This window comes from Athene cunicularia (genome assembly GCF_003259725.1).
Source record: "Athene cunicularia isolate RWA chromosome 1 unlocalized genomic scaffold, athCun1 chr1_part2, whole genome shotgun sequence".
Lineage (NCBI taxonomy): Eukaryota > Metazoa > Chordata > Aves > Strigiformes > Strigidae > Athene > Athene cunicularia.
This window is the reverse complement of record NW_020799092.1, coordinates 81121301-81141125: the sequence shown is the minus strand read 5'-3', so window position 1 is coordinate 81141125 and position 19825 is coordinate 81121301. Positions and strand designations below refer to the sequence as shown.

General features: G+C 46.4%; 1 protein-coding gene across 1 annotated transcript in view; it reads right to left on the bottom strand.

Moving 5' to 3' along the window:
* Positions 1-3: 3 nt before the first annotated feature.
* The window catches only part of UBE2H (ubiquitin conjugating enzyme E2 H), a 30540-nt gene continuing 10718 nt past the window's right edge, over positions 4-19825 (bottom strand). Inside the window, exons 4-7 of the mRNA XM_026868033.1 lie at positions 15914-15953; positions 15184-15236; positions 9850-9978; positions 4-2591 (exon numbers count right to left, since the gene is read on the bottom strand). Of these exons, the coding sequence (XP_026723834.1) occupies positions 2467-2591; positions 9850-9978; positions 15184-15236; positions 15914-15953 (347 nt within the window). The 3' untranslated portion in view covers positions 4-2466. The remainder of the gene's footprint in view (positions 2592-9849; positions 9979-15183; positions 15237-15913; positions 15954-19825) is intronic.

The window sequence follows — 19825 nt, the reverse complement described above, 5'->3', positions numbered from 1 at the left end:
GGGGGGGGGCCGGAAAATCCCTGTTTAGCAGAATTAAGTGTTTCGCAAAAGGAGGGAGGAACGTGCGAGCGGTTTAGTGCACCAAATCCGTGTTAGGGGATGGAGCGATGGAGAAGAAAAACCTGCGAAGGAAGGGGGATGAGGTAATTAGAACACTATTTTTATACAATATTGAAAAAATACAAATTTTTATTGTGAGATTTTTTTGGGGTTTTTCTTTGTTTTTTGGTTTTTTTGTTTGGTTTTTTTTTAATCTTTTAAACTGATATCACCACCCAGCACTTACTCTACTCCTAAGTAGCACCTACAGTAAAGGTTATAGCACAAGCAAACTGCTAGGTCAGCAGGTAAGCAAGTTAAACAGTGCCAGCAAAACGTGGCCCCTCCCTCCCCAAAGTAATGAGAAAAACAGCGTGCTAGATAAGAGTTAAGTACACCATTACATGTTAAATAGTTAATATTACCCTTCCGACAAGCCACAAATGCTAGATAGAGAACTTCAGCACAGTCACTAGCCACAGCCCTAACATTACTGCTTTAAAATAAAAAGGGAAAAAGGAGAGGAAAAACCTTTGCTTCATGCCCGTAATTAACATAAAGGAAATTCTTTGTATATTTTTATTAAGGAAAATCATGCTAAAGCAAAATGGTACTTTGTGATTATTTTTTTTCCCCCAAAAAAGAAAAAAAAATAATTGATTGTGCTTTATGAATTAGAAATAGGATTGTAACCTTCCAACCCCAATGACTCAAAACTTGGTGGCATTTCTAAAGAAAAAAAAACCAAAACAAAACAAACACAACTCTGGGAACATGACAAATGTACCAGTCTGACATTCAAAACACTGCTCGAGAGTTGCTCAGGGTGGGTTGATTTTTCCATGCACTGTCCTGTAGGTTGCACCACAAATTAAAGCATCTTGTCCAAACCCCTCCAAAACCCCCAAAAGAATACAGCAGGTAACATTCAGCTTTAAAAATCCATCTTAGTTTGAATCTCCAATGCACAATTATCCAAATTCAAGTATACCAGCATCTCAGGTAGACATTTACTATATTAGAATTCATAGCATTAAAACAAACAAACAAAAATCTCAGCTTGCTGAAAGACACCAGGAGAAATCAAACTTTTCAATTCAGAAGCATCCTGGAAAAAAAAAAACACCAAAAAAACCAACAAAAAACAAAACCCAAAACAAAACAGAACAGATTCACTTGCTTCCTCAACTGGTGCTTTTAGCTTTTTTTTATTCATCTCAAAATTTTTCTAGATCATATTCTTTGTTAACTTTTAAGAAATTTTAATCCTGTTGTACACACACAAGCAGATGGCTACCAAGCTGGTGCAGAAGGGGGAGGAAAAAAGGAAAATAAAGTCAGTGCCGATGGATTCGTGGACTACAGCCAATGGGCCAATCTTCGTGGATCTGAAGCTCTCAGCAAGGCTAATCCATCTGGTCAGAGGACCCTCTTAGGAGATGGAGAGTGTTTGCGAGGTGAAAAAAAAAAAAAAAAAAAAAAAAAAAAAAAAAAAAAGCGCAAACTTGAAGCCATTAATGGGCAGCAGTTTCAAAACTATGACAAAGTAAAGAGTTTGACTTCACATGTGCTCCAGCTAAATCAAAGCACTGTTCAGAGAGCATCATTTGTGGTTTGTGGTGTTTTGTTTTTTTGTTGTGGTTGGTTTTGTGTTTTGTTTTTGTTTTTTTTTTTCCTCCCGAAAAGGGAACAGCTCGTAATCCAGACCAAGAAAGTGAACAACATCCAGATGAAGTGCTTTCAAAAGTCCCAAAAGCAAATAGACCAGTGGTTGTCAGTCCCTACAGTTCAGAAGGGCAGGCAGGAGTCCACATATAAAAACGGACTTAAAATCCAAGTCAAAATTTTTAAGCTTCAATGCTCTGAATAGCTCCATGCATTTGTACTGTGTTTTTTTTTTTTTTTCCATTTTTTTTTTTAAGTGTGACTCCATGTAAAATACGATCAGCAAGGTTGACCTGAAGGAGCACCTTTTATTCCACTGTCTGATCTACACGGTTAGTCTATCATCTCCCAGATTTTATACTTGGAGAAAATGCTGTTCCACGTTAGCATCCAAGGTGGTGTCTTTGGAAACATCGATAAGAAAGCAAACATCTTTTCACTAACTCCCTACCTACCAGGGCAGCTGTTTTAGCTGACAGTTCAGTAGCACACAAGTTGACTTGGCCAAATGGAATCTGAATGCATGCATTCGGGCTGCATATTGCTACCAAAATGGAATGTGGGAATATGCTATGCACCTCGGGTTCGAGAAATGACCAAGAAAATCAAGATCTAAAGGGTGATATATATATATCAATGCTATTATTCATAAAAACCTTGTTTAGTAATAAAAAAAATTGCTTTGTTTAAATATGAATATTATAGTCTGCTTCTCATGGTTAGGAAATTAGAGTCTCTCTGAAAAGCAGGTTGCCTCTTCTACTACAACTCCATATCCTGAGCTTCATCTTCCGAGAAGTCGGACATGGAGCTCTCAGACGAGCTGTCCCCGGTGCCTTCTTCCTGTTCTTTTAGTGCTTCTTCTGTTGCATATTTCTGAATGTATTCTGTATGTGACAGAAAAGAAAAAGACACATAAGCAGCTTATATTCAACAGTCAGAGGATAGGTGAACTATGACTAACAGCTGGTTGAGCCACATGATGTTTGGTAATTCATACAGATCACTATTTCTCAGACCAAAGGCAGCATTCACAGAATCACAATCTTGGTTGGAAAAGCCCTTGCAGCTCCTCCAGCCCCACCATGACCCTCCCCCTGACCGTTCCCAACTCCCCCAGATCCCTCAGCGCTGGCTCAGCCCGACTCTTCAACCCCTCCAGGGATCCCGGGGACTCCCCCCTGCCCTGGGCAGCCCATTCCAACGCCCAACAGCCCCTTCTGCACAGAAATCCTTCCTCAGAGCCAGCCTGACCCTGCCCTGGGCAGCTTGAGGCCATTCCCTCGGGGCCTGGCGCTGGCTCCTTGGCTCCAGAGACTCATCCCCCCTCTCTGCCCCCTCCTGGCAGGGAGTTGCAGAGGGCCAGGAGGTCTCCCCTCAGCCTCCTCTGCTCCAGACTGAACCCCCCCAGTTCCCCCAGCCGCTCCCCAGCAGACCTGTGCTCCAGACCCTGCCCCAGCTCCGTTGCCCTTCTCTGGCCACGCTCGAGTCATTCAATGGCCTTTTTGGGGTGAGGGGCCCAAAACTGAACCCTCTCAGCGAGGGGCGGCCTCACCAGTGCCCAGCACAGGGCTCAGATCCCTTCCCTGGCCCTGCTAGCATTGTCCAGCAATGTCTGAAAACAGCTGATAGAGACCTTAGAGACACAGAGGACTCTTGAAAACAAGTAGAGTCCCAAGGTTCCCGTGTCAGCGTCACACACACTCATAGCTGGCAACAACTTAAGTCCTCCCCCGTGTGGTGTATCTCATTTAATAGGACGGGAGTCAATTTACTGCCAAAATAGGAGCTACCGTGGTGACCTAGAGAACAAGCCTAAAAGCCATCAAGATGCCCCGACAAAGCCTGACTTTCAGAAATGAAGATCTGAGAGTCTAACCCAGTAGGGTAGAAGAACCATCACTGAAGCCTAGCTCAGAGCCAGACTAAACTTCCAGACTAATAAGGAAGGATGGACAGAGAAAGCAGAGAAGACTAATACAGCAGGAATAGCTGCACTTTTAAAATAAAAAAATGAAAGCTTCCTCCCCCAGCCCTAAAATAAAGGTGGGTCTGCCCCAGGCTCCAGTTTCAAAGCACAACTCGCACATCAAACATCAGCTGCAGGATTAGCTGAGGAGCCGTGGGGAGCTGGGCCACCACATTGCAGATCACCGATGGAAAACGCACCTCACAGCCGGGCCCCAACCACACTGGTTCTAGGCACCCAGATCAACCCCGTGAACTTCAGCCAGGAGCAAGCAGGAAGCTTACAGCAAGCAGGAAAACTGGTTTACTGGGATTCCTGCAGGCAGGTAAAGTAACTGCTGCCGACTGTGGCTTGTGTGGCTTCCACGGTCACCTCTGTGCGGAGGGACAGAGCAAAGAGGCAACATGAAGTGGACTGGAGCAGTCAGACCGAGGCTGACAATCCCTTTCCTTCCTTTACAGCTACGGGAGGCTCCGTGGTGTCCCCTCCGAGATCCAAGGAGGGGCTGCTGTCCTCAGCAGGCAGGGAAAGCCTCTTCTTCCCTACGCGCTTGCAGATGTGCAGAACGGAGCAGGGGTGAAAGCTTGGCACAAAACTGAGCTAAAGGAGGAGTGCTCAGCCTCAACTTCAAGTCTTCCTTCTGATTTATCTCCTCTTTTCCACCTCAGACCAAGAAAGTGGTTTCATAGTACGAAGGAGTGATGTAACCTCAGTATCCTGACAGCACACCCTCCACACCGCAGGTCACCCTCTTCCAGGAGGAGAGGGGTGTTGTGCTTGGGGAACTGCAGTTGCAAACTCATTAGCTTTCCAGATATGAAGGTACTAAAACACAGCAAAGCCTGTGCCAAACAGCACTGTTTAAAAAGTGAAGGAAGAGGCAGTACTAACCCCCCTCTGTGCCTGAAGATGAGCCCCTGCACGGAAATGTGAATGTCATAGAATCATAGAATTGTTTAGGTTGCAAAAGATCATTGAGTCCAACTGTTAGCCTAAATCCAGCACTAAACCATGTACCCAAGTGCCACATCTACATGTCTTTTAAATACCTCCAGGGCTGGTGACTCCACCACTGCCCCAGGCAGCCTGTTCCAGCACTTGACAACCCTTTTGGGGAAGAAATTTTTCCTCATACCCAATCCAAACCTCCCCAGAACAGCTTGAGGCCATTCCCTCTGGGCCTGGCGCTGGCTCCTTGGCTCCAGAGACTCATCCCCCCTCTCTGCCCCCTCCTGGCAGGGAGTTGCAGAGGGCCAGGAGGTCTCCCCTCAGCCTCCTCTTCTCCAGACTGAACCCCCCCAGTTCCCCCAGTCGCTCCCCAGCAGACCTGTGCTCCAGATCCTACACCAGCTTCACTGCTCTTTTTTGGACACGTCCCCAGCCCAGCAGCCATCCCAACCTCACGTACAGTCTTTAAATCCTCCCAGGGAACGAGGTCCACAAGAAGCATCTCTTCTCCAGAAGCAGAGATCACTACTTTTTATTCCACACTGTATTGGCAGGTGGATGCACTGACAAAGCTGCAGGAGGACACATCTAATGCCACATAACCAAGTGCTGCAACGCAGGTTTTAAAGCCTGTGCTTTGCAGAGCCCAGCTGTTCTTAAAGCCATCCCTCCTTCCCTCTGCACTTCCATCCTTCAGCCTACTGGAAGGGAAAATACTCTGCTAGAGGTCTGCATCACTGTGTTTTTTTCCACATTTCTGGAGCTGACATAAACATACAGAGCCCAAACATGTTACTCCAGCTTTAGGAGACTAGTATGGACAGAGCAAAGTGAAGCCATGGAGCTGTTCCCGGGACGGAGCAGCTGGTGGCCTTGGCAGACCTGCTCCGCCCTGGAAAAGCCGTCAGAGCTGGCTGGAAGGTGCTTCTGAGCCCAGTGAGCTTCAGCTTCTCCATCTTAATGACGCACGCAGCTTCAGTCGGGCTGGTTAATATACATTATTAACCTGCTCACCCTGCCCGCAGAAGCAGCTGTTCAAATCTGTTTTACAAGAACTTGTTAAGAACTGATAAAGTATTGAAGGTAGCTATGTAAACACCGGGAAGCACGGAGCACTCGAGGCCTCGGATTGCCCTCAGCTGCTGGAGCCCACGTGGTATCAACACAAAAACACCCTTGTGCTCCATCCTCAGGTCCTGGTCACTGAGAACCTCCTTCTTGAGAGGTGCTTGCCTGTGTCAACGTGGAGCCCTAGGCCTGGCCACATCTCCCGCCTGGACCAGAGAACAGGATTTCAGAGTCTGGAGCAGGGACCATCTGCCAAGAGATGGACACTGCAAAGTGACAACTGATGTGACAGGTCTAATGATTTAAAGATGAGAGGGACTAACCGAAGGAGGGACCCAAAAAAGCAGCATGTCTTCAGAGAATTTCATGGGAAGGTGGGTGGGCAATAGATGACAAGCAGAGCTAAGGGGATGGGATGCTGACACGACATATCCTTGTAGCAGTTACTCCCTTCCCATAACTTTCCAAGAATTAATCTCCCTCTGAAAAAGGGGTGTTTACCTAGTTATTCCCTGCACTATCCAGCAAAAGGAGCACAAGTTCCTTTGCTGTAAGACTCTGGATGTCCCTGGATGACAAAGACAACCTCTTACTGGGCACCTTAAAAATACATTCCCTCTACACTTAGCCCAAACCCACCTAAACAACTGGTGTAGTTGCCTCAGGAGCCCCCAAAGTAGCCACAAGCCAGTGACCATGGCAGGATAGGAGGCCAGCAGCACTTCTTCACTAACTACTTCAAGCACCTTCTAGGCCACTGGAGATTTGGACATGGAAGCCACAGTTTCGTATTGTTGGGAAAGGCCTGCTTGAGCCTAAGCTAAAACACAACTTGAAGCACTTCAAACTTAAAAATGCCATTTTCTACCCAGAACTTGGGTAGAAAGGTTGGGAAAGGCTTGCTTGAGCCTAAGCTAAAACTTGAACAACGATGCATTTTTGAGTTTGAAGTGCTTCATTTTCTACCCAGGAAAGCTACCAAGCTCCTGGGCTGGGTTTTTTTTTTTTTTGAAGGTTTAATCTGGGAAAGGTCAGACTTCAGGGAACTTCTGTGCTGAATGTTGTACTGATCTTGGATCTTCAGGCTGTCGAGGGAAGAAAACTGCAACATCTAAATACTGACAAACCACTTTCCACAGGAGCTTCTTCAAGAAGGGAAAGCCTCCATGCACTCATTCCTATCAGGGAAACATCGCTTTGATTCATCTGTTTTTAAACCCTGGGGCAACAAGAACAAGCTGTGGTTATGCCCCGTGGCTGGTACATGCCTGTGAGCCATACTGGTGTTTCAAAGGACTCAACTGGAACTTCAGAGCTGCCACGTGGGATGAGAGAACTGCTCCCAGAGATGTCCTCTGCTCCCAGCAAACACTCAACCTCAGTACCCTTCAGCTGTTGTTACGCTCCACCGCCACCCTCCCAAAAGAAGTTTTCATATTAGTTATACCCAAAAGGAGGAAAAAGCAGCACACACAGGAGCTAAACACCTTTCCCAACAGCTCAACAAAAGCAAACACTGAGCCATTTTTGCCAATCTGAAGCCTACTCTCTGGTGCTCTACCAGTGATCAGGCAAGCCACTGCACCAAGGGCTGTCAAGGAGCACTTGGCTCTGTGTCCATGAACTAACTGAAAAGCTCTAACGCTAAGAATCACACCTTCCAGCTGCATGTTGGGAATATTAATGGGCATCTACAAGTTCCACGACAAATTCTTACTTGTTTGGGTCTCACACCAAGCATCACAGGGAACTACAAACCCTGGGCCACATCTCTAAGCCTATGCCCATCTCTTTACTATCACTATTGTCAAGCAAATGTTCTGTGCGCTCATAACTAAAAAATGAAGAAAAGCAGCAATAAATTATGTATTTGCACTACTGAGTTTCTCAGAGCAGAGCTGCTGCTACAATCCATTGCATCAATTTTAACATGTCCGAGGCTATTTTTAAAAATGCTACAATATGAGGAATGACAATGTTTAGCTCTCTCTTATACTTGTCACGCAAGCCTGGGAAGAGCCAGCAGAGGCAGGACTCTTGGGTATATGGAACATGAGACATGTTGCAAGCACTTAAAACTCCTTCCAGATCATCTTCACAGCCTGTACCTGGCTGTCAAGATGGAAATAAGGGAGCAGACTATCCCATTTAGCCTCCCTGAGGGATGGCTTCAGATCTTCCTTGAAGCACCTGCTGCTGGCTAGCATCAGTTTGTTTGTTTTTTTTGTTTTTTTTGTTTTTTTTCAAGGGTGTAGCTTTTTTTATTCCTGTTTCATTAAAGCATAGAGGACGCCCAAAGTGTGGCCTTGTGTTGGCCCTGAAGATTTTATCTGACAAACCATTTTGCCTGGAAGCTTTGTCATATGAAAAAAAACAGGCAGTGGACTTCAGGATACTGAGCTGGCCAGATCTGCAGGGTAGTCTCACGATCTTGTCAGGCAGCTGTCAGAGGAGTCAAGCAAAGTGGGCTGAATAACTCAGTATTTAAATCACAGCTTTGCTTGGCCTCATTTGTAGTTCCACCCTCAAACAAAAATTGCAGCTGATGAAGAGTCATTTTGCATCAGAACAAAGTGACTCGAGGCTTAACCACTCCGAGTGACGTGGCAGAGCTGAGGGAAGGACTCCACCACCAAATCCCACGTCTTTCTGGGATACCTGCACTCTCCAAACACGAGTGAGCTCTCACAACGCTCCGTTAGGAAAGCTGCTACCCCACCTCACACTGGGAAGCTGATTAGATCGTGCTGCTTGTGGAGGCTCTCCTTGATGAACAGGCCCTGCAAACCTCTCTGGCAGGGCTCCCACAGACAAACAAGTCTTATGGTTATTCAGTAACCAAATAAGAAAAAAAACCAAACCAAATCAGGCAGTCACGGTCTCTTAAAAACTTAAGCTGAAGACCAAATCTGGGCCAGAGGCTGTAAATTTCCCACCATCAGATTAAATGCTGATTGTGTTTATTCTATCAGGGGAAAAATAAAGTTTGTGCTTTGCTGTAGGCTCGTCACATCGGGAAACGGTGCCTTGCTCCTGCCTGCAGGCAAGCTCATTCTAGGGAAGGCAGAGCACAAATTTAAAGCGCAATTCTTATTTTTTTTAACTTATTTCTTACGTTTGCAAGACTAATTCAATTTGTGTCTCATTTAGCAGCTTGCTCGGACAGTCCTATTGCCAGGCTTATCCAAAATATTTGAGCGTCCTTGCTAGGAGCCTTCCCTGATCCCAAGGAGGTAGTCACTCTATTCCTGAGCCTTCTCTAATACCTCCTTCCAACCCTTCCAAGAGCAGACACGCCAGCACCCTCACTGGCTCTGCCAGCACTCAGCTACCCTCACCAGTCACTGTTAATGTTTAGCCAGGGCTCCCCCAGCTGAGATACACACCTGCAACCACATCCTGCTCACACTGGTCACAGGATAAATCATTCCCTTCCTCTCTGAAGGCACCTTTGAGATGTCAAAGCTTATAAACCCGTATGGTCCACTAGATTAAACTCCTCCAATTCTTTCCCACAGTCCTCTTAAGACATATATTCAAGACCATCTGTCCTTGTTTACACCCTTTGAGATGTTACTAAGAGGTCTGCAGCTTTCTTACATGGCACCCCCTGAACCAGGCCCAGCACTAGTAAGCCTTGGCTTAACGAGGAAGTAGCAAGGAATTATTATTTGGCATTAACCGAATATTCCTTCTCTGTCACAGTACAAAAGTGCTTTCTACACCAGCATCACTGATGCCTTGACTGCCGCTCTCACATCACTTTCCACAGAACTGCTAACAAGCCCCTTTCTATGCAGTAATTGTGTAACTGGATGCTCATTTCATTTTAACACTTTTCCTTGTCTCTTCTTCAGTCACACACCTTTTTTCCCTGTTTCTTTAATCTCTCAAAATTGTGTTGAATCCTAAGACAGTTCGCTTACAGCTTTCCCCACTTAGGGTCTGCTAATGATTTAAAAACCCTGCCCTGCATACACCTCAGCAGCAGTTCACCCACCCCTTACGTCAGACGAGCCCCATTTAAAATGGATGGGGCTCCTGTAATGGGAAGGAATAGGCACTGACACACAAACAGGCAGCAAACAAGAGTCCTCATTCCCCCAGGGTGGAATTACAGTAACGTGACTCATCCCACAATATGTCATTTACACCCTTACCTTTAATTTTCTGTTTGTACTCTTCTGGTCGGTGGAGGTACATGGCTGCAGCGTCACCATTTAGAGGATCTATAGGGTTAGGATAGGCCAGCAGCTGGGGCAGGAACGATTCAAATATATTGGTGAGATCTGCAAGTGAAAGACACAATTGTTCATGTCCACGGATCCTGAAGCAGTTCAATTAATCATCCTGCAAGCACTGGCACCGAAACAGCAGCACAACGCTTCAAAGGAAAATGCACTAAAAATCTGGACATAAGTTATAATAAAGGAAACTGCACTGGGGAAAGCACGTATGTGGCTGCTAAGTGAGGTGCTGCTGTGGAAGGTATGCTGCAGCTCCTCAGCTAACTGCGCAAACTGCTGGACATCCCAACAACATAGATACAAATATCTGAGGGTTAAGCAAAGAAGTGTAAGGATGTAACTGTCTTGTTTCCTATTGAGGCTTAGCCCTGGCTTAGGGAAAAAAAAAAAAAAAAAAAAAAGGAAAAAATAAAAACAAACAGCACAGTGCTTCACCCCTCACTGGATTCTTCTTCTATTTCTGCCTCCTTCTATTACCGTCTTTAAAAGTCTTATGCTCCATGACTAAATTGACATATCTCAAGCGTAAAGCACCTTCCAAAGTGCTTTAGATGATTGTGCTAATAGAAAGAGCAACCAACAAGTCCCTCCTCCAACTCAAAACAATTCGCAGAATGTGAGGAGCTCACATTAACACCTTGGTGCCAGTTGGCATCTGTCACCAAATAATCCACAACAGGAAACATACTTCTGGTGCCGATGAGTAATTGTGGATACACGAAACCCTCTTCCCACATCCCTAAGATGACAAGTACCACACTTCAGCAGTGGGGGTGTTCAGAAACAAGCTCTGCGTCATCGTTTCTCCTGGGGGGTTTCAGAAGGACCACGGTGCACCCACGCAGAGCAGAGATTAAACCCCCAGCACGGGGCTGTGTGCCAGGTTTCACTTTAGCCCCTGGAGAGCTGCGGATACAAGGCGGACCAGCATTCACCGTGTGGGGTTTTCTGTTGGGTTTTGTTTGTGGATATTCTGCACGTCTTTTAGCAGGATCCCCCTTTTCCTCCCTAATTAAGGGATTTCTCTTTCCTGGTGGCAGAGAAACCCTGCCTGTGGATGAGCATCACCCATCCCCTCTAGCATGGATCAAAGAGGAGCTCTCAGAAGGAAGCCCAAGGCTCCCTAGGATCCACCACCTGAGCAGTTGGTCTTCTCAACCTGCCTCGTCCAGGAACAAGGCTGCGAGACTATTCCTGAGCCCAGCCATCGCCAGAGCTGCTAAATTCAACCACATCTGGTGGGGAGCAGGGACCTCAGAGCTCTGAACTTTCTAAAAGATTCACCAAAATGGGTGGGCAGGTAGTGGGGGAGATCTCCAAGCATTCCCCCTGTGCAAATCCCAGAGTCATTCAGGCTGGAAAAGCCCCTTTGGAATCATCAAGACCAACCCTCCATCCAACTCTACAAAGTTCTCCCCTACCCCACATCCCCCACAGCTCATCCCAACAGCCCTGAAACCCCCCCAGGGATGGGGACTCCCCCCTCCCCGGGCAGCCTGTTCCACTCTCGCACCACTCTTGCTGGGAAACATTTTCTCCTCCTGCCCAGCCTGACCCTCCCCTGGGGCAGTTTCCAGCCGTTCCCTCTTGTCCTGTCCCTGATCCCCTGGGAGCAGAGCCCAGCCCCAGCCTCTCTGCAATGTCCTGTCAGGAGCTGCAGAGAGGGATGAGGGCTCCCCTCAGCCTCCTCCTCCTCCCCCTCAACACTCCCAGCTCCTTCCCTGGCTCCTCACAGGATTGATTCTCCAGCCCTTCCCCAGCCTCGTTGCCCTCCTCTGCCCTCACTCCAGCCCCTCCAGATCTCTCTGGGATTGAGGTGCCCAGGTGTGGCCTCCCCAGTGCCGAGCACAGGGGGACTGTCACCTCCCTGCTCCTGCTGGCCGCACCAGTGCTGACACAAGCCAGGAGGCCGTTGGCTTTCTTGGCCACCTGGGCAAATGGTTACTCTGGCTGCAGGCTGTAGCCACAGAAAAATCAGGTTCTAACTCCACTGCCAGCAAAGATACAGCCTCAGAAGAGCTGCTCAGGAGGTCCAGGCAGATCTGCACCACTGCCCCGTGTTACCACCTCAGCAGCTCTACTAACGGCTGCACTTTGAGAGCTTGCTCAAGAGGATCAAAGGAGATTCAAGGTTTGGTCAGTTGTTCTCTCCTGCATCCACACATCCAGGATGCACAGACGCTGTGCTATGACTGCTTCAGTCACCCGTCCAGCATAAACCCTGCTGAGCAAGAGGAAAGGCCATAGCTTTATATACTCACAGAATCCCAGAACCATCTGGGTTGGAAAATCCCTTTCAGCTCCTCCAGCCCCACCATGACCCTCACCCTGACCGTTCCCAACTCTCCCAGATCCCTCAGCGCTGGCTCAGCCCGACTCTTCAACCCCTCCAGGGATCCCGGGGACTCCCCCCTGCCCTGGGCAGCCCATTCCAACGCCCAACAGCCCCTTCTGCACAGAAATCCTTCCTAACCAGAACCACAGAATCATCTAGTCCCACCCTTAACCTAACATTGACAGTTCAAGAGAGCAACTCAGGAGCACAGGGTTCATTACAGCTGCATCACCCAAACTGCAAAAACTAACTGGCACTGATTGCTATGGATAACAATCAGCTGGTCTCTGCTATACAGGGACAGCACTAAGAAATTAGGTGGGTTTTTTACCCTGAAATCTCTTTCTGCTATATAGAAGCAGCTGCCCCTTCAAATATTGCCTGAGGACACTGATGAAGCACTTCAGAGCACACGTGGTACCTTGACCAAGTTTGCCAGGGCTGCCACACTGAGCACCACCTGCTTCTAGGATGAAGCACAACAGCAACTGCAAGAAGGATCTTAATCCAAAAAGGGATCACAAAACCCAGTGAGAATGCTCTATAAGAATACTTTCTGCCATGGTAGCGGCTTGGTAAACTAATTAACCCTCTTAGGGACTGGGTTCAGACACTGTCAGCAAGAAGCTGGGTCAAGTCTCTCCACAGAGCAGGCTTAGATCAAGTATTTCTTTGTGGCCATTAGACAGCTAAACTCATGTAGGCTGAGCAAGGAGAGCCCTGGGAGGCCACCATGGCTCACAGGACACACTGCAAGGATTTTTCTTTTTTAAGAGACCTCAGTAATTTCCCCTTCTTTCAAATCCCCAAAAGTGGCATTGCCTTAGCAGGAACTAGTTGAACACATGCAGGAAGCCTAACCATAGTGCTGGGGAGTTGATACTTCATTAGAGAAGGAGAGGGAATTTAACCACGAGGTCCTCATGAATTTCTTGGTAGCTATTCTGGGTCCTTTCCACCTTAGCTGGTCCGTGAATTATCTGACCCATTTCCTCTGGCAGTGCAGGAGTGCTCTGGTTTAAAGGAGTGACACTCCAAACAACACAGTTGGGCCGAGAGGCACCGGGCAATGTTATTTCCCCCTTTTCATTTCATGTTCTGAAATGGGCCACCTCCTTATTTCACACAAGGAGGCAAAGCCCTGGAATAGTGTTTGATGACTCGTGAGTGAAGGAGCAGAGCGAGGGCAGTCACCCCAGCATCCTCCCTGCAGCTTCAAGGCACCCTGCAGCAAGGGAAGGGAAATCTGCAATAAGATGACTGTCAGGAGATGCACTTCTTAATGCCAAGTTTCCCTGGTTACTGTGGAAGGTGCTCTGTACAGAACACACACCCGATCCCTTCAGGTTGCCGGACACCTATCGCTGCTATCGCACGGAACAACGCGGAAGATTCTAACAAGCTCGCTGATATTGATACATCACAGGCATAGTAAATACCAAGCTGGTTTTTCTAACTTTACGAACAACAACAACGACAAAAATACAGCAGCACTTATTAGGAAACCTCTCACGGAAAGCCTTCCTATGAAATTGTCTGGCAGTAGTGCAGAAACCGCACCGCGTGCTGCAGAACAGGGAGGCCGGCCACGCGTGGCGTCCAAAGCCAAGCCCTGACTGCCAGAGCACAAACCAGCACCACAGTTACACCGGAGTGATTTTCTTTTGTCCAGACACCCCCATGATCTGCAGGTGGCCTTTAAGGCTGTGGAAGAGCAGCACACGCTGCACTGAGCTGGATTTTGTTGCTGACTGAACCATGCAGGTTCATGCCCAGCAGAGGGCTTGGGTTGGTTTAAATTCCTCCATCTCACATCGGATCCTCGGAGGACACAAGAGCATCCTCTTCCTCCATCAGCACCACCACCCGGGTCACGGCTAAGCTGATCTCTCACAACAAAGCCATGTGAAGTGTATGCTGTGCATCTACTACACGAGGACTTCAGGCATTCTGATGAGGAGTAAAGTTCAACAAGTTGCTATAGCAATTTCCCACCCAGGATTCACCAAGTCTGGTATTTCCTTACAAATTGTGCTTGTGAGGAATGTGAAGTAGCTTGTCTCTCTAGCAACTGCTTCCGAGCTTCAACTTATAGGTAAAAAAAAAAATCAGTTTTTCATGGAGGAACGTGAAGGATTTGATGTGCACGTTCCCCTGAATACTCTTCCACAAAGCATAATTGGAACATCTGAAGAAGGTCACGTTTTTAAAATGCAGCCAACCTCGACTAGATACTCAGCTGTATCCCTTTTAACAATTTCAGCTTTCCCTAAATGCTATTTTAATGGGTTTTCAGCTACGAGCTGATTTTTTTGTGTGTGTCTAAAAATGAGAATTACAGCCTGAAACCACCTAATGGGAAACCCAAAACATTCTACAGCAAGGAGTGCAGCCAACAGATGCAATACCACCTCCTAGCCTGCAGTGAAACGACGCTGCCATGACAAACAGGAATGGTTTCTGGTGCCATCTTCTGTAGAAGTGGGATCACAACCTCACGGACAAAGAATACCAACTCAAACGCATGTACAAACGTGGATGGGGTAGCTGGAAGTAGGTTTTGGTGTAGATACAGTCCCTCCTCTCTCTTTCAATGCTGAATCATGGCAGGGTGCTGTTGTGCCGTTGTCAGACAATGCCAAGAAATGGATTGGGTGATCCTTTGTGGGGTTTATGGAGTATTTTCACCTCTCTGGCATAAAAACAGGTTATGAAAGTGTTTTCACATGAAAATCTCGTTTTTCACGTGATGTCGGCTCAGTGAGGAGTCTAAAACTCCAGTTAACAAAACAAAACAGAACACTCAACCCAAAAGTTGGCCTGAGATCATCTGTCTCCCGCGAGCTGTGTTATGTTAACACACCAAATACGGGTGTTCACGGGATCGACTTTCAGGGAAATACCAAACTCACCGTAGAGAGCTGTCCAAGTTTGATTGATTACATCTAGACATACAGTTCCTGACCTGAAACATATGGAAAGGGTGGAATTAAACACAGTCACACTCAAAAAATACTCTGGGGATTTAGTATAACCTACCCCCGCCTTCCCCTGCCCTGCCTCTGCCCCACTGTTTCAGATAAGCTCTGATTTACTCCCATCTTGTTGTTAATAGAGGGGCAGCCTTTAACTATGTGAATCTTCATACTCGGCACAAAAGAAAGTAAATTGGGGCCTTTAATGAATTTGTGGTCCATATGGAGAGACTGCAGCATAGGTGGCTCCCCTTAACAAACCATAACTGAAAGAAAACCTGGCAAAACATCTCATGTCTTGAAGAATTTTAGTATAGATGTGAACTTCAGCTAAAGAGGGAGCTATGGCTTAGGTGACGCTGTTCCTTCTTTCTAGAAAGCCAGCACAATGCCAATGAGGAGGGGGACTGGTAACCTCGAATTCTCTGTGTCGCAATGCAAAGACCACATCTAGAGCGCCTGCAGCATGCAGGTCTCCAGTCTTGCCCACAGCCTGACCCACTCCTGAAAGTTAACTTGCAACAACATTTACTTCCATCAAATCCCCCACTCCGGACTCTTAGACTGATGAAAGCATTGTTCAACTCATCAGCATATAACTGTGAAGCCAAAACCGTTACAATTAGACAAACTCCTTAGAAAAAACACACACTATGGATTTACTTACGCTTCGTCAATGTTGGGATGGAAAATTTTATTCATGAATCCTGCAAAGAGACACACTGGTAAATAGCAGAAAACAGCAGATTTTTTTTTTATTTTTTTTTTTACAATAGAAGTCTGGAATTTACTGAACAAGGACTGATCTGACTAGTTTCAAAGAAAACCCCGCCTTAGCTATATATAGCTATGTAACCTTTAAAACACGCAGGCAACATTCTGGCTCCAGGGTCCTTGCCCATTCCCTCGAAATTCAGCAAACCCCTCCGCCTACAGCGCAACCGTACCGCAAAGGCTTTGTGGTTCGGTATTATCTTGAACAGAACTGCCCATCACCACAACCGAAAACCCACATCTGATGAAACGTTTTGAAAACCTGCAAGGATCTTTTGAACGCACGCAAAACTTAAGCTCAACATTCGCTTTAAGATTTACTTTTTAAATATCTCCCAACAAAGATTTTTCTATGAACTTGAAGGTGCAACATTATTCTACATTAGTGAGCCATTCAGGGGCAGAGACTGGTGCAGAGAGCTAATGCTTCAAGTTGTGCATCAATACAGCAATTAATTCATCAGCTGGTACCACTGGTCTCCTAGAAAATAAAACAGCTCAGACGCAAGGTCTAGAATGAGAGAGCTCATCGGGGCTTTGTCCACAGTTCAGACTTCTAGATTTGATGCTGCTTGCTTTCTTTGTTCTAACTTGCAAATTAAATTGTTAAAAAAAACCCCTCCTGTGGCTTCAAGACTTAGACATGACAAGCAGAAGATGCCTCGCACTTTAAAGACTGCATGTGATAGCAGCAGACTGAGATAAGCTGCGTTTTCCAGATGCCTACTTTAACCTTGAGTTCAAGACAGATGGCACCTCAAAAACATTCCCCTCTTCTCCCACAAAGAGAGTTCCTAAGACAAAGGTATTAAAGGAATTATAACACCCCGTACTTGGCACCACGGCCTGTGCTGAAGCAAAGCACACCCACCCCAAGAGCAAAGTTAAGTGTTTCATACAATGGCTGTGAGTGGATGAAGAATCCAGCTTCTAAATTCTTCCTAAATACCTGGGTACGGGACACATCCCCAGCACAGAACAGACACAGGGATACAAAACTGGGTTTGCAAATAATTTCACTGCTAAATGGATTGAGTATTCCTACATGCTTCTGCTGGTTTGGCTGAATCATTTGGGCTCTGCCCAGAAGGGCTGCTGCAACCCTTGTTTCTGTACCGGGTTAAGCTGTTTCCACATCTTAATGTTGATTTTTTTCAGAACTTAAAATAAAACCTTCTTTCCTCTGTCGTACTGCCATCCCACAGCCTGGAGAGCCCTACAAACACTGCCCATGTGGGAATCGTGCCTTTCTGCACTAAGCAGAATTATGCTAACAGCAACTATTTCTTCTGACAAAGGTCTGTGTTTATAAAAACGGGTGAGAAATGTAGGCCTGGCGTATTGACTCAATCCATTCCAGGACTCAAAACACACAAGTTTCTCTCCAGAGCAGCCCAAAAAGTGTCGAACCATGTCGCTATTTACCATTCAGCAAACTCCCTACCTTCACCACCTTCACCCAGCCACTCCAGGCTGATGCACCATCTCTGCCCAAACAAGGAGTGATCGTGATTTGAATGACAGCATGGTTCCCATCTGGGGTAAGAGCTGACATATGGATTTAACTCCCTTTCTTTCCATGTATTATGACACAAATATAATCTCATGTTTACTTGTACTGCTCGGATTTTGCATAAATACAACGCAAGGCTGAAATGATGCCCGAAGCCAGAAAAAAAAAAAAAAATCTCTAAAAGAACCACCAAGAACTGCATAAACAACTCCACGCTAACAAGTGTCTTTCAGGAATACCTTGCCATGATTTAGCTTGAAAAACTGAAGCAGACTTGAAAAGGGAAGCTGTAGTTCCATCAAATATTTACATTATGGCAGCTCTCACAGGTTTAAATCAGGTCACGGATCCATTATGCCGGCACTGGAGAGCTGCAGCCAGCACCCATCCTGATTCTAAATCTTGTCTCTCTCTCAGAGGGGGGAAATTAAGTTTCTGATAAAACAGAAGACAGGAGGGGGAAGACACCACAAGAACAGGACAGTCACCTGCTGAATTAAACACTCTTTGTTCTGGTATCTGGGACACAGACCGGCTCTCTTTAACACAGCCAGATACAGGCATCCCCACGCCTCATCCTCTCGTTTTGTTTTTCTGATCATCTCACCTATTTCCTAGCACCTTCTACCACAGCTGCCTGCAAACCCACCCGTAAGGTTTTGGTCAACTCTTCATTCACACGCTTCAGCATTTAAGCTGCATTCGATATCCGAGGAGATGAGATTAAGTTGTCTGCTCAAGCAGCTCCTGTGCTACAGATTTGTAATTCTTCTCTGTCATCTTTGCATTCACGCAGGCAAGGAACAATCCCTTCTTTCACATCGTCCTTGATCTCAAGCTTTTGCACATAAAACAGTTGTTCTTCAAGAAAGGACACAAGCATCCTCTCCCTGCACTCCTCGTTTCCTAGGTTGTTGCCACATCTTCTTGCAACTCTTCAAGGTCCCCCCCGGTCTCATTCTTCTAGACACAAAACTGCCCAGGCCAAAAGCAGCTCTGTATCTATCTTTCCTTTTCCTGACCCAGAAATAAGCTCAAACTATTATCTCCTCCTTTATGTGAAATGTAAAGTCTCCCGCAGTGATAAAGCACTAACATTGCTCCGTATTTATTTTTACAAATAGGAAAGACAAAGCAAGCATCAACATCCATGTAAAAATGAAATTCCAACTTAAAGAGGAGGCCAGAAGTAAAAAAACTTCCCAAGCCAGCATAAACACTGGGGCAGATTTATTGTCATAGTCTTAAACGGAACACACCCTGATAAATACACTGTGCAGAACTCCAGGTGAGCACTCCATGAGCTGTATCAAGGAACAGGCTCTTCATTTTGTGTTCTCACTGTGGCCCAGAGCATGAATCTGAGGTCAAAGCCTGAGCAGTCACGAATCTGGGTGCTGGACTGGCTGTAAACACTTAATTTAACATTTTAAAATAATATTCACACTGAACCCTGGAAAAGCCAACGCTTAGGAGGAATGTGAGGAGCAGAGTGGTTGCAGTCCACCCTTTCCATACAGACACACGGAGGTCCAGGATTGCCTTGAAGGTAAAGCAGAACTGCGTAAAATCTGTAAGGACAAAAAGCCTTTAGGTGACAACCAAAAAAAAAAAAAAAAAAAAAAAAAAAAAAAAAGAAAAGGGACACATCTGTTCTGATACTGAAGATGCTGAGACCAATATGCAGATGCTGACCTTCAAAAATGCTGGTATTTCAGCAAGAGCCCTGGAGTAATCACTCCTTGGGTTGACAAAAATCTTTGAAGAGAAGCGCATTTTTAAATTAAAAATCAGCTAACAGAAAGGCTGTCAATCTTCCTTGGTGCTGCAAACACAGAAACATTCATAAAGCTCCAGCAGCTGGACACAGGCCAGTAACGAAACAAAGTTCTCTCACCGTGCTCGGGCACCATCCGTGGATGGGTCTGAACATCCAGGGCAGTGGCTGGCAGTTGGGTCAAAGTGGTGACTGAGAATCAGGCCCTGAGGCTGGGCGAGAGCTGAACACGCTCTCCAGGCAAGCAAAACCACCGCGGAGAAACAGGAATTTCAGACTTATGTTGATGTCAACGCCTCTCTTGAACAACTCCAGAGTAAAGCTCCCGAGAAATGCCCAGAAAGCACTGCCAGAACCAATGTGCTGTTGTGAGCTGCTCTGCCAGTAAGTTCTCCTCCAAGAGGCAGAGCACAAATACCTGGATAACTTGGGGAATGTCGAGGACTCCCTTGACTTGGGGAGCCACGAGGCAGGAAGCTCCTGCAAGAGGTTGTTCCGCATGGATTGTTCCCCTA